At 44.3% G+C, this 14,171-nt stretch overlaps 1 protein-coding gene across 1 annotated transcript in view; it reads left to right on the forward strand.

Annotated features, from left to right (window-relative positions):
• STOML3 (stomatin like 3) overlaps positions 1-14,171 on the forward strand; it is a 37,274-nt gene that overhangs the window by 12,140 nt on the left and 10,963 nt on the right. The window contains 7 exon segments of the mRNA XM_067713221.1: positions 3,270-3,373; positions 3,455-3,474; positions 3,476-3,525; positions 6,169-6,197; positions 6,199-6,252; positions 7,910-8,113; positions 9,808-9,942. Of these exon segments, the coding sequence (XP_067569322.1) occupies positions 3,270-3,373; positions 3,455-3,474; positions 3,476-3,525; positions 6,169-6,197; positions 6,199-6,252; positions 7,910-8,113; positions 9,808-9,942 (596 nt within the window).

The following is a 14,171-nucleotide window of genomic DNA, read 5'->3' on the forward strand; positions in this document are numbered from 1 at the left end:
AGCTTAGTTTTGCCTCACTGCCTAAGATTGTGGAACTTGTGGGTACCACTTTACCTAAAGAGAGATTGACATGATGGTGACAACACTAACCAGGAGGTTTTCTGGCTGCAAAATGCAGGGTTGGCCTCAGTTATCTTTAAAGTCCTTCCAACTGAAGTCCCGGAGTCCTCCCCAGTGTCAGCAGCGCTGGGCCTCAGGTTCTGTGCATTATGGCTCACCTTTCATTTTGCAGATTGAGGGAAAGATGTTCCAACTCTTATTTATTTATTTATTTATTTATTTGTTTGTTTGTTGGGTCTTCGTTTCTGTGCGAGAGCTTTCTCTAGTTGCAGCGAGCGGGGGCCACTCTTCATCGCGGTGCGCGGGCCTCTCACCGTCGCGGCCTCTCTTGTTGCGGAGCACAAGCTCCAGACACGCAGGCTCAGTAGTTGTGGCTCACGGGCCTAGTTGCTCCGCGGCATGTGGGATCCTCCCAGACCAGGGCTCGAGCCCGTGTCCTCTGTGTTAGCAGGCAGACTCTCAGCCACTGCACCACCAGGGAAGCCCTGTTCCAACTCCTGTTGGAAAGTTCCCCATCTTATTCTCTTTTGTATCTGCAGCTCTAGCACAGTGTGCCTGGCATATAACTGGTAAAATTTTTGTTAAATTGATGAATGAGAAACCGGAGGGCAATTTTCCGGGGGTGACAAAGTCCAGTTCTCTACCAGGAAGTAATATGATGATGGCTTTATGATATGGTGACAATTACCCATAGAAAACACCCATCCATGGATTTGGATAAAGCAAGAGATGATCAGATGAGCTCAGGGCTTCATGGCTAACAGAGAGGGTGTGTGGCCCATTTTCTTTCCATCGTCCCCTCAAGGGAATGGCTCAGGGAAGGCTCTGGAAGAATCCTTGTGTAGGTTGAGGTAAAGGGAGATTTCTGAAGAGCCTTTGTCATACAGTCCCAGTACTTCCTTTGAACTGGAATTAGAATCCTCAAATCCAATTCTCAGCACAGCATCCACAGTTTTAACTGCGGGAGAGGTGGGGAGGGGCAAGGCTGGCTGAAAGATCTGCTCTGCAGGAAGCTGCAAAAGCAGCGCTTTGTGCTCGCCCAGCTACTGCTCACAAGGCAGAGCTGCCCAGCCCTGCGGGGGAAGCCGACAGCCCCACTTTCGCCGGCAGCTAATGACACCCCCAGGCTCCACCAATCCTCCCAGCAGCAGAGACCTGGGTAATTCTAACGCTCAGGTGTAAATCTTGGACGATTAATCGTGTCTTCATCCCTGGTCTCTCTCTGCACATTTAGTACTTAACAGAGCCTCAGGTAATGATGCTATAGGGCTGGGTGGGACTGCAGGGGAGCTTCCGGAGGCCAGGGCAGTTTTCTCTGTGACAAGCACTTGCTTCTGCAGCTTGGTGTTAAGGCTGTAGCTAGTCTGGACATGGCTAGGGCTTGCTCAGGGCATAAAGCATAGCTGATGTCCTTGTTGGAGTCCCAGCTGCCTGTGTGTGCAGCACTGCTAATGTCACAGCCCCCCACACCCCAAAGTTCCTGAACACCAAATACGGCAGTGTCAGCAGGGAGGGAACACACCAGAGGGCTCAAGGGCTGTGCTGCCTTCTCAATGCTTTCCTCAAGATGCAAATCGTCTGGGAGAGGCGTGTACAAGCACAGTTATTGCAGCCTTGTTTGTGAAGGCAAAATTGCAAGTAACCATAATATCCATCGATAGGAGAATGGCTAAATAACTGAGTCACAAATTTAGAATAGGAGGCAACAATGAAGAAGAATGAGGTGGATCCAGATGTAATGACATGGAAATATCTCCCAAACATATTCAGTTTAAAAAAGTAGAAACTTGGGCTTCCCTGGTGGCGCAGTGGTTGAGAGTCCGCCTGCTGATGCAGGGGACACGGGTTCCTGCCCCGGTCCGGGAAGATCCCACATGCCGCAGAGCAGCTGGGCCCGTGAGCCATGGCCGCTGAGCCTGCGCGTCCGGAGCCTGTGCTCCGCAACGGGAGAGGCCACAACAGTAAGAGGCCCGCGTACCGCAAAAAAAAAAAAAAAAAAAAAAAAAAAAAACTCATCACAGCATTATCTGTAAGAGCAAAACCCTAGAACCTTTGTAAATATTCGTAAATTTATGTTCGCCAATGAACCCGTTGTAGTAAAATGGATACGTGAGGCTGAATTTGAGGTGGTACCAATGAGGCTCAGTGACTTCTGTAGTTGGATAGGGAAGAGGCAATGATGACCCTGTGTCTTTAACCTGGACAATAATGCGGATGGTTAAGTACGGATGGTTGGATGGTTAAGACATTAACTGAGATAGAGGCATAATAACATAAGGTGTTTGTGGATTATCTGAGTAGAGTTATCTAGCAAATATGATTAGTTCTAGTGTTTGTGTGGAGAATGTGAAATCAATTGGAGGAAGTGGAGGGTTGAGGGTGGGGCTCGTGTCAAGGAGAAGAGAACCAAGAAGCAGCAAGGATTTAAAACAAGGTGAAATAGTGAATATAAAGACTTCTAAAGTATTTATCAATCTGTAAGATGGGAATAAGTGTAGTAATATACATCTACTCAGGTAGGCATTAATGTCTGGGCTAGGTGCCTATATAAATAATCTCATTTAATCCTCATCACATCCTTCAAGGTAGGTAATTTCCATCCCCATCCTACAGATGAAGAAATGGAGGCTCAGAAAGGTCGAGTGGCTTTCCTGAGGCCACCACACTGGGAAGTTAAAGCCTCTCATAGAAACTCAAACGTAAGCACTCTGGAAGATGTTTCTCCTTGTGCTCTGTTGACTTGTTTGGGGATAAGAGTACCTACCTATCTGCCCCAGAGGTTGCCTAGACTTCCCCTGGAGAATTCTGGGGGCCCAGAAATCTGTCTTTTAAAATGACACCCTGATGATCCTGAGGCGGGTAGTTTTATGCATTTTGAGAATAATAGACCATGGCAGCCCTAAGTAAATGTAACGGTGATTATTGTTATTGATTGCTATGAGACTTTTCTTGGAAGGGACAGGTCAGTTTTCATCTAAAAACCTGAAGGAACATTTTCCGTGTGTGTGTGTGTGTGTGTGTGTGTGTGTGTGTGTGTGCGCGTGCGCACGTGTGTGGTGTTTCCTGCAGTCGTGCGTGTGTGTGGATTCAGGTCGCTTCCTCAGCCCCATTCTGGCTTGGCCAGCCCTCTGGACGGTTTCCTCACCCATGCAGCTGAATTGCTTTCCTGAGAACCATGTCAGCTACAGAACTGCCTCCTCATCTCCTAGGCATCAAGAGTAAAGGGCTTGGTGTATGTGGCTGGATCCTGTTTTCGTTTTCTTTCCTGTCGATGGTCATTACCTTCCCTATCTCCATATGGATGTGCTTGAAGGTAATACCCTGGGAAATAAACTGGGCTCTCTCCATGAGCTGATGAATCATTAAGACTAAATCCTCTCCCTTAATCTCTTAGATTATTAAGGAGTACGAACGCTGTTGTATTCCGACCGGGACGCATCCAAGCTGACAAAGCCAAAGGGCCAGGTATGACACTGCAGCTGCTCGTGATAAGGATCACGGGCACCTATTACTGCTACTAGTGCCACCAAAAATGTTCTCTGGAAACATTTATTGAAAAAAAAATTAACCGGAAGCTGGAGCCCTTGCCTTTCTGTACAATTGAAGGATCTTGTCCTCTTACTTGAGTTAACAGAAGCGATCACTAGACCATTAGCTGGAGAGCTTTGGAATCTGGATCAGTGTTCTAACACTCCCTCTGAGAGTTTCAGTGAATGTGAACAAAGAGTGGCTCCGGTTACGTTGGCTGGGTGTCCCTTATTACCAGGGCCACTAAGAGAATGAAAGAAGAATGAAGGGAGGGAGTAAATGGCCAAGGGAGACAATTAAGCTACTCAGGGAGAGTATTCTGGGAGCTGGTGTTTGATTCTCACTCTGAAAGAGCCAATGGAAAAGTCAAAGGTAATGTCCTCTCTTGACAAGTGGATTAAGAGCAACATAGAGCTGGAAGCCATTTGACAATTCCTTTTGTCAAATGTGGTCTTTATTTCCATCCTTTCTCTACAGCCTCAGAATAAAAAATGTCCCAAACTGTTCATATCATAAAAGGATGGGATTTTCTTTTGTGGGAGCCAGGAGTATCGATACTAAAAGTCCTCAGGAGTAAGACACTGATTTAATACTCATAACTTCTCTTGTGTATATTGTGTTGAACCCTATGAAATTGCTAATGTTTGGTTTCGATCCACCAAAATGGCAATTTCATATGATAGATTCTAATATTCTTGACAGGGGAGGCTCTCCAAACAGCATCTTGGAAGGCACATGGAAGAGAATGGTTATTTGCTATACTTCTCTAATAACATTTGCTTTCTTCCCCCTAATGTGATGTATTTAAGTAAAATCATTCTCCCTTCAACTGCACTGTAGGATCTCTGGGGGGGCAGGAACTTCCTTATTCACTCTGTGCGCTTTGCACTTGGCCATGTACTACGGTAGGCACTCAGGTATCTGTTACATTTTTAAACATATGAGAAACTTCCAAAGGGGAAGCTTGTTACGGAGACTTGGCCATTTCAAGTAGTATTGATACAATCCTACCTGTCTAATAAGGAACCTAAAAGAAAGAGGGCAAAAATTGCTTATTATGCATATTTTTATGAGTTTGTCCAAATAGAGGTGTTAGAATTATCCAAGTGAGAAATACCAGAGCAAAGTTAACCCCTTCCTGGTCATGTTTCACGTGGTGAAGCCAAGATTATAAATTAGAATAAAATTGGATTTGAGAGAGGTCAAATAGCTATAACTTGCAGGACTCTAGAGAAAAGTCTCTTTTAAATGAATTTTCCCGGAAGTGTTCACCACTAAATCTCCCAGGATAACTAATCTCGTCATACATGTCTCTGGGGCTAAGAGAAGTTACCTCAAAATGTCATAAGAGCCGGAGGAAAACAGGCCAAATTGCTAATGGAAAACATCTCCACTTTTGTAAATAGTAAATTATGCTTTAATAATAAAAGTGTTCATAACAGGAGCTGCTACTTTTCAGCACTGAATACATGCCTGGCACTATGTTTAGTATTTTATTTCATTATCATGCTGACACCTGCTTAATCTTCACTGCCATCTTATAGATATTAGGTGACTGAAGCTCAGAAAAATTAGATAAATGTTCCCAGGTCACAGCTGGTAAGTGGTAGGGCTGGAACTTAACTCTCTCTAGTTCTAAAGGCCATGATCTTAACTGGTTACTTAGCACCAGAAAAAAAAAGTAAATTAGGAAGTAATCCTTACCCCAGAAAGGTTTAGACACCCAAAGAAAGAAAGCACCTTAACAGTGTTTTCTGTTGATGCTACCTGTCCTTTTCATGATACTCAGTGTAGAAAGTTGTTTCTTCTTTGAAAACAAAAACAATAGCACAGAATCTTTCTGGTAAATGAAAATGGATTGGTGTCCCCATCTTGCTGACATTCCTTGTGGTTCTAATCTTTATAGCGCTTGCTGTAGAGAACCTTCCCCAGGGCAGTGTTAAGGAGTCATAGAATCCTCAAATGAGTTTCCTTAGCCCTATCCCTACCTCAATCCAAATCTTCACAAGAGATAAGTAAAAGTATTTACAACCGAGGAATGTCATTGTATATATAAACTAGAACACAGCTACAGAGAAACTACAAATCTTCTAATACATTGGTTTTGGGGACACTGAAATCCTGGGAAGATTTCAATTTTAACATTCCTTCAGTACTAATGAAGATAAATGAGAATGTTGACAGTCACTGATATTCAAGGTCTAAAGTCTATTAATTGAATCTTTTATACAGATACCTTTAACATAAAGAAACCAGTTTCCAAAATATCCTTTTAAATAAATGTCACACTCAACACTTGGATAGAAGTAAGTTGAATGTTTTACAAAAGAAAATCTAAAAATTAATTGTCAAGGATCTTCAGCTTTTTACCAAAAGATTTTAATTTCTAGGGAATCACTTTTCTTTAGTCATTGACTCATAGCAGGAAATAATTTCCCCAAAGGTATAGGTGTACGTATGGAAGATCATCTGAGAAGCATTTATAGTCCCATGCAAATAATGTACTCTATAGCTAGCAGACAATTTGTTGCAGTTATTTTCAGTTGGGTGAAATTCTAAACCATATTTTCTTTTGCATAGGTTTGATCCTGGTCCTGCCTTGCATAGATGTGTTTTGTCAAAGTTGATCTCCGGACCATTACGTGCAACATCCCTCCACAGGAGGTAATGCTGATTAAAGCTATGTTTCTAGAAATAAAACCAATACCTTCCCTGTTACAGGGACCATTGAGACTGTATCATATGTTTTCAAACTATAAAGGGGAGGATGAACTGAATTCTTAGAGATCTGCTTGGGGAGGTGGCTCCTGAGACGACAGGGCTTTGTCTCGCCAAATGAGAATGAAGCCGAGAGCAAGGGCTGAATTGCTAGAAGACCTGCAATGGCTGGGTGGGAGAAAGTCTGAGAGAAGAGAGAGAAGGGATACAGATGGCAGAGAAAGTGGGTGGAGAATGACAAGCCGACCCCTGGAGGAGTCTGATAAGTCATTGTACTGGGGGCTGAAACTATTGGTGGCTGCTCAGGACGTTATCCTTTCCATCACCGTCTCCGGAAATGTTTTAGTAATAGCGATATAACTCACCTCTGCATTACATTTTTTTAACTTTTTATTTTATATTGGAGCATAGTTGATTAACAATGTTGTGTTACTTTCAGGTGTATAGCAAAGTGATTCAGTTATACGTATACATATATCTATTCTTTTTTGAATTCTTTTCCCATTTAGGTTGTTACAGAATACTGAGCAGAGTTCCCTGTGCTATACAGTAGGTCCTTGTTGGTTATCCATTTTAAATATAACCGTGTGTACTGTACTAAATTTTTTGAGTGTTTGGATGCAACAAAGTGGGGTGTGCATGGGAAAGGAGCAGACACTGTACAGGGCTCACCTGTAACTGGATTTCAAATAGTTCTTTTCAATTCTTAAAGTACAGCAACTAAATGACCAGACCCAGTAAGTGGGTGATAAGGAAGAGAAACAGAATTGCTAATAATCATGCCAATTTGTGATAAACAAAATGATCCAGGAAGAGAAAAGAAAATGTGTGGGAGGGCAAAGGGGATGAGAAGTGAGAAAATCAACACTTACGAGGAAATGTTAATCTTCCTCCCTCTGGTCCAGAAAACTCAATCGAGACTCAACAATGATGTCTTCATGCCATTGGTGGGAACTGCAGAGTCCTTACTTTGGAATTCAGCCCTAATCATAAGAGAGCTTAGGATGTTTAGGGCCTCTCATGGGCCTTTTCTGGCTCCATAGTAAACAGTTCTAGATGGGAGAAGGGAGTTCTAGGTCCTGCTTTCGTGGTACCCACAGAAAGCTCATTTGCTCCAAAGTACTTGTCCTGTTAATTCAGAACAATTAATGCAGAGCCTCTATAAATGGATTTTTCTTTATTTGAATACAGAACACGGTCTCTGGTGCCATCTGTTTTCTAAAAAGCACTGCTATTCATCAAGCCTGATGAAACTGAGAACCAAAAAGATTTCAGGTATCAGGGAGACAGGTGTTCTACCACTACTTAGATGGTAGAATTCCAGCAGGTTCTACTATCACATTTTAAAGTGGAAATACCTATTTCACTTCTGACTTCTCTAAGATGAAGTTACAGGGATAGGTACAGATCACATCTGTGTAGGAATTTTGCTATCAACAAGGATGATAGTATATTCAAGCCAGGACAGATTTCTGGTGATGCTGGCATGAGTTGTCATTAAAGCTCTCCTCCTGCGGAGAGGGCTCTGGGACTGGCTGACCCTTTGTGGATCAATCATTGTGAAAGTCATAAGCATGTGATTTTCCGTGTTCCTGCTCTACAGATCCTCACCAGAGACTCTGTGACCACTCAAGTGGATGGAGTGGTCTATTACAGAATCTACAGTGCCGTCTCGGCAGTGGCTAATGTCAGCGATGTCCAGCAGGCCACATTTCTGCTGGCTCAGACCACTCTGAGAAATGTCTTAGGGACACAGACCTTGTCCCAGATCTTAGCTGGCCGAGAAGAGATGGCCCATAGCATCCAGGTAAAGACGTCAAGGACCAATAGCCTACATCATTAATTCACTCATTTTAATTAACAGTGATGATCAAATATCAGCAGTTCAAAGCACCCCTCCCCATGTGCGCGCACGCGCACACACACACACAGACACACACACACACACACACACACACACACACAACTGCTCTAAACAGATGGGCTTCAGTTTGGGATTTCACTTTTTTTTTTTTTTTATAATCATGAGGTCCAGATTTAAAAATCTGAGTGGGAGCGGGGAGCTGTTGGAGTGTGTGTGGAATTCAAAATTATGAATTACCATTGTACACTTTAGCCTTTTTTGAAGAGCTTAGAGATCAGAGTTATTTTTAGTTTAGATTACTCCAGAGGAAGGGCTGCCCTTTCTCAGGCAGTTCAGTGGAATGTGAACGTTAGAAGGAGGTTTGGTTGAGACAGCACAGGACTGCTGTCCCTGGGAAATCCAACTTCATGTACTAATATCAATAATGATATGAATAGCAGTCATAATTATAATATTGATAAGGATGTAACAGGTATCCATCTCACCTCCCGTACACCCTAGATTATAGACGATCACATTTCTGTGTTTTCTTGAATCAATTAACATTTTGATTCTGAGCCTGCCTTCTGTACGTTAAGAGGGAAATTCAACTTTGGCCCTTCTTGGCATCTCCTCCAGCCCCTAAGGTAGTGCAAAGTCCCCGAGGTTTTATAAGGTAATATCAGTTCTGCATGATAACTCTCCACGTCATTTTAAGAGCCACACGAGTTCAACGACTCAGCTGTTTCCCCATCACAGTCAGGTCACTGGCTGCTTGTGAGGTCTCCCCATCTCCCAGCTCTCTGCAGGGATCACGGAAAAGCTAGGGCTCACTTGCTATTTGGTATCACATAGATCTCTGCCCTTTCCCCTTTGAGGGAACTACCCATCCGGTCTCATTATTTCTCAAGGCATTCTTTCTCATCCCTTCCCCTCCAGGATAACCAGCAAGATATCTTCAGTGGTCTTAAGCTTTAACAAAAGATGAGGATGTCTTTGATTTTAGGCTTCTTCTGCTCTAAAAAATATATGCCTTAAATATATATATATATATATAGCCTTGCTACCTGTTTAAAACTGAGCCACAGGTCAGGGGTTAAACAGAGCAAGACAAATAATATCTCACAAAGTACCCAGTGATAATATGTACTGAGTTATTGCTGGGCACCGATACATAGTTTAACATGTGTTATCTCCAAAACTCATGACAATCCTGAAAGAAAACCTTTTATAGTATGAAAACTGAGAATCAGAAAGGTTAAGTCATGGGCCCAATGATTCACAGCTGCAAATGGCAGAAGCAGGACAAAGTCCGTTGCTGCCAGTTTGGTGTCAGTGACAAGAAAATGTGGGCTATTTGCTCACATCTAGATGGATAGTATATACTTCATTAGGAATGGTTTGGGGCGGACCTGCTGAGAGACCACCTATTAAAAGACCTATCAAGTTTTGTTTCTGAATCCTTCCCAGGATTCACTTCAATGCCAGGAAGTGGGCGGTAAGAACTCCTATCCCCTTTCCAAACTGTCTCACTCCAAATGCTGTAAATACAGAAGGAGGGAAAGAAGAGGACTTTTCTTGCGTATATAACATACAGCAGGAACTTCGATTACACACCTGTCTTCTGATCAACGACCTTTCTTTTGACTTGGAAACAGACTTTACTTGATGACGCCACCAAGCTGCGGGGGATCCAGGTGGCCCAAGTGGAAATCAAAGACGGCCGGATTCCCGGGCAGTTGCAGAGGTCCATGGCTGCTGAGGCCGAGGCCACCCGGGAGGCCAGGGCCAGGGTAAGGGCGACTCCATCTGCACTGGAGGGCGAGCTTCCCAGCCTTGGAGCCAACAAGGATGGAGCTTGAAAGGAAGCTCAGGTCCCCTCAACGGTTTCAATAAGAAGAGGGTTTCTTTCTCACAGTTTTTACTGAGAATTTCCCCTTGAGTTGAAAGCTCATAGGCAGCTTAATGCACCTTGAGGAAGCTTGGTGTTAGGTCTTGGGTCAAGGGTGCTCGGCAGCATACTCAGTGACTGAGCCAGGGGGGTCCCCACTCTGGCCACACAGCAGAGCCTCCTAGAGAGAAATGAGCAAAGCAAACACCGGTTCCCAGGCCTCACCTCACACTCAGTGAAGTAGAGTCTCTGGTGGGCCCAGGAACCTGCACGTTTATAAAGCTGATGATTCTGAGGTGGCAACTTGGTGCCTGTCTTTGGAGCATCTTCCTTCTGGTGTGTTAAGTGAACTGAACTAAGAGGAGGGGGTGACTACAATGCAGGTTAGAAGTACAAAATGTGAGTGCAGCTTGGTCTGGCGTGTCCGTGAGTCTGTTGGATCCATAGCCCTCATATCTGTGTGGACGGGTTTCCTGAAGTATCAGAAGCCAATTAGATTAGAAGCCTCCAGTACTTTGGAATCATACTTGGGACTCGAGGGAGGTTTCCCTCTACTTTATCTCTGGTTTCTCTGCTAAGCTCCAGCAGCTTCTAAGCAGTTGACTTGGGAGTCGCTTTTTTTTTCTTTTACATTAATTAATTAATTAATTATTATTATTTTTTAAAGAAGATGTTGGGGGTAGGAGTTTATTAATTAATTTATTTTTGCTGTGTTGGGTCTTCGTTTCTGTGCGAGGACTTTCTCCAGCTGTGGCAAGAGGGGGCCACTCTTCATCGCGGTGCGCGGGCCTCTCACTATCGCGGCCTCTCTTGTTGCGAAGCACAGGCTCCAGACGCGCCGGCTCAGCGGCCACGGCTCACGGGCCCAGTCGCTCCGCGGCATGTGGGATCCTCCCAGACCGGGACTCGAACTCGTGGTCCCTGCATTAGCAGGCAGATTCTCAACCACTGCGCCACCAGGGAAGCCCCTACATTAATTAATTAATTTATTTATGCCTGTGTTAGGTCTTCGTTTCTGTGCGAGGGCTTTCTCTAGTTGCAGCGAGCGGGGGCCGCTCTTCATCGTGGTGCGCGGGCCTCTCACTGTCGCGGCCTCTCTTGTTGCGGAGCACAGGCTCCAGACGCGCAGGGTCAGTAGTTGTGGCTCACGGGCCCAGCTGCTCCGCGGCATGCGGGATCCTCCCAGACCAGGGCTCGAACCCGTGTCCCCTGCATTAGCAGGCAGATTCTCAGCCACTGCGCCACCAGGGAAGCCCGGGAGTCGCTTTTGCACGTGGGCAGTGAGTGCGCACAGAGGGGCAGCTGAGCTCCAGTCATTCCTGGGCAGTCTGAGGACCAGAGGAGGAACAGGGCACTTAGGAGAGTCCCAGTGAGGGTTTGCAGCCCGGCACTTGCTGCTGCTTGCATCAAGAGCGGGGAGAGCTTGAAACAATCCTTACATTGTAAGGATGAGACAAAATTGGCAACCGAATGAAATCTAAAATAAAAATCTATGATAAGTAAAAAGGACAGAAAAGAAGCCAGTTGGAGGCCTTGAATTTCAGACTTCTCTGAAAACGAAAGCAGCCAGTGGTGAGGCTCCATGGTGACTCAAGAGCATCACCAGGGTAGATGGACCTGTATTTGTTTGGGTTAAAGGCAGCGCTTTTATTTTGTTCGAGAATGAAATCTAAGGACTCATAATTTGTAAGCTATCTCCCTGCTTCCTGCAACCTTCTCCAATTTCTCTCATCACATTAGGATGTGAAACTCTAATCCTTGCCAAAGAAGTAAGCAGATGAAACATGGGTGGCCAAGTAGGGGCTGGGAGAGAAGTATCAGTGCAGACCCAGGAAAAGAAAGCACTAGTGACAGCTGTAAGCTGTCTAAAGGCTTTTATTTCTGTCGATTTAGGTCCTTGCAGCAGAAGGAGAAATGAATGCTTCTAAAGCCCTGAAGTCAGCCTCCATGGTGCTGGCTGAGTCCCCCATCGCCCTCCAGCTGCGTTACCTGCAGACCTTAACCACTGTCACCACAGACAAGAATTCCACCATTGTTTCCTCTGCCCATGAATGTACTAGAGGGCATTGGTGGCATCAGCTACAGTAACCACAAGAAGGTTCCTAACAGAACCTGAGACCCTCCTGCTGCGGCCAGCCATTGCTTAGGGAGGCATATCTGTTCCTATGGAGACCAGCATTTAGAAGTGTTGAGAATTTCAACACTATTTAGGCCCAGTAACTCTACAGCTGGAACAGCATTAGCAGGGAGATGCTATAGAGGCTATAAAAAAAGAAAAAGAAAAAAGAAGGACCATATACTGCTTTTATTTTTAAGAACATAAAAGTACTTTGCATTATTCTTATGAGAATCAGTGAGTAGGTGTCCCTGACTTAGAGCAGGAACTTTCTTGTAGTAGCTGGGGGAAATTACTTTTTAAAAAAGTTATTTATTTATTTTATTTATTTTTGGCCGCATTGGGTCTTCGTTGCTGCGCGCGGGCTTTTTCTAGTTGCGGCGAGCCGGGCTACTCTTCATTGTGGTGTGCAGGCTTCTCATTGTGGTGGCTTCTCTTGTTGCGGAGCACGGGCTCTAGGTGCATGGGCTTCAGTAGTTGTGGCACGGGGGCTCAGTAGTTGCATCTTGCGGGCTCTAGAGCGCAGGCTCAGTAGTTGTGGTGCACGGGCTTCGTTGCTCCATGGCATGTGGGATCTTCCCAGACCAGGGCTTGAACCCGTGTCCCCTGCATTGGCAGGCGAATTCTTAACCACTGCGCCACCAAGAAAGCCCCAGAATTACTTTTTAATGGGTTTAAGAAGCACTCTGGATAATCTGCAAAGTAACACATATTTCCACTAGCTATTTGCTGTATAATTCCAAAGTGATTATTGTGCTAAATTTCCAATATTTAGTTATTTGCTTCCTAATTCCAAAGTTGGCTAAATTTATTATTGGCTAAATTTCCAATCGTTACAGCAAAACCCCACAATGCTTAAAATTGTGATTGATTTTGATGTTAAACACACTATCATGTGTAAAATAGATAGCTAGTGGGAACCTGCGGTATAGCATGGGGGGCTCAGCTCGGTGCTCTGTGATGACCTAGATGGGTGGGATGGGTAGGAGGGAGGTCCAGGAGGGAGGGGATATATGTATACACATAGCTGATGCACTTCGTTGTACAGCAGAAACTAACACAACATTGTAAAGCAATTATACTCCAGTAAAAAAAAAAAGAGAAAAATAGAAGTAATATATAATTCAGAAATCACCTAGAAATACTAATTTTATAGAAGCTTTCTAATTATTTGTAAGACTAATCATTTAGTAAAAGTAAAGATTATTCCACCTGAAGAAAAAACAAAAGACTAACGGCTGCAAATTTATCACCACCTCCTCTAGGCAGATTGTATTCAGCTCTCTGGTTGTGTGTCATCCTGCTGGGACTGGTGGCCAATCTCAGCCTCCCAGCACCTTTGTCACAGGGTGAGACAAGGCATAAGGAGGCTGCAAGGTCCAGTCAGTTTATTTGCTTACAAGTGAGAACGCTTGTAAAAGGTTTGGTTGGTAGAAATCCCTGGGGAACATTAGCCTGTGGACTTCATGTTTTCACTCTATCATTAGTCCCAAGAGCCCCAAGTCATCAAGAATAGTTTGCAAACTCTATTCTTCCTCTCTAAAAACCAAAAAAACAAAAAACCTCTTAAAAATAAAGAAGCCATAGAATGTGCACATATTTGCAAAATTGCTCTCGTGGAGATTATTTTGTTGCCATGGTGCAGTTTTCTTTCGGGATCCATTTTGAGCAATGGGCTAGAATTTTTAAAAGTTACCCGTTATTGAATGTCTGCCATGTGTGACACTGTGCTCAGTCCCATATGGGTGCTAAGAAATATCCTTGTTTTACAGATGAGAGAATGATGTCAAGAGGCTGAATAACTTGTCCAGGGTCCCTCGGCTGTGAACGTTGGGTTAGGATTGAAAACCAGGTCTGACTCCAAAGTTCTTGCTCTTAAACATCATTGAGTTTTACTGGGGGAACTGGGTGGAGGAGTGACAGAACCCTTGCACCGCCTTTTTGCCTTCAATACCAACCTTCAAGGTTTTAGAAGTCTGGGTGCCCACTATAGTTTTTGCTGTGTTTAGGCCTGT

Source organism: Pseudorca crassidens, chromosome 18 (genome assembly GCF_039906515.1).
Source record: "Pseudorca crassidens isolate mPseCra1 chromosome 18, mPseCra1.hap1, whole genome shotgun sequence".
NCBI classification, from domain to species: domain Eukaryota; kingdom Metazoa; phylum Chordata; class Mammalia; order Artiodactyla; family Delphinidae; genus Pseudorca; species Pseudorca crassidens.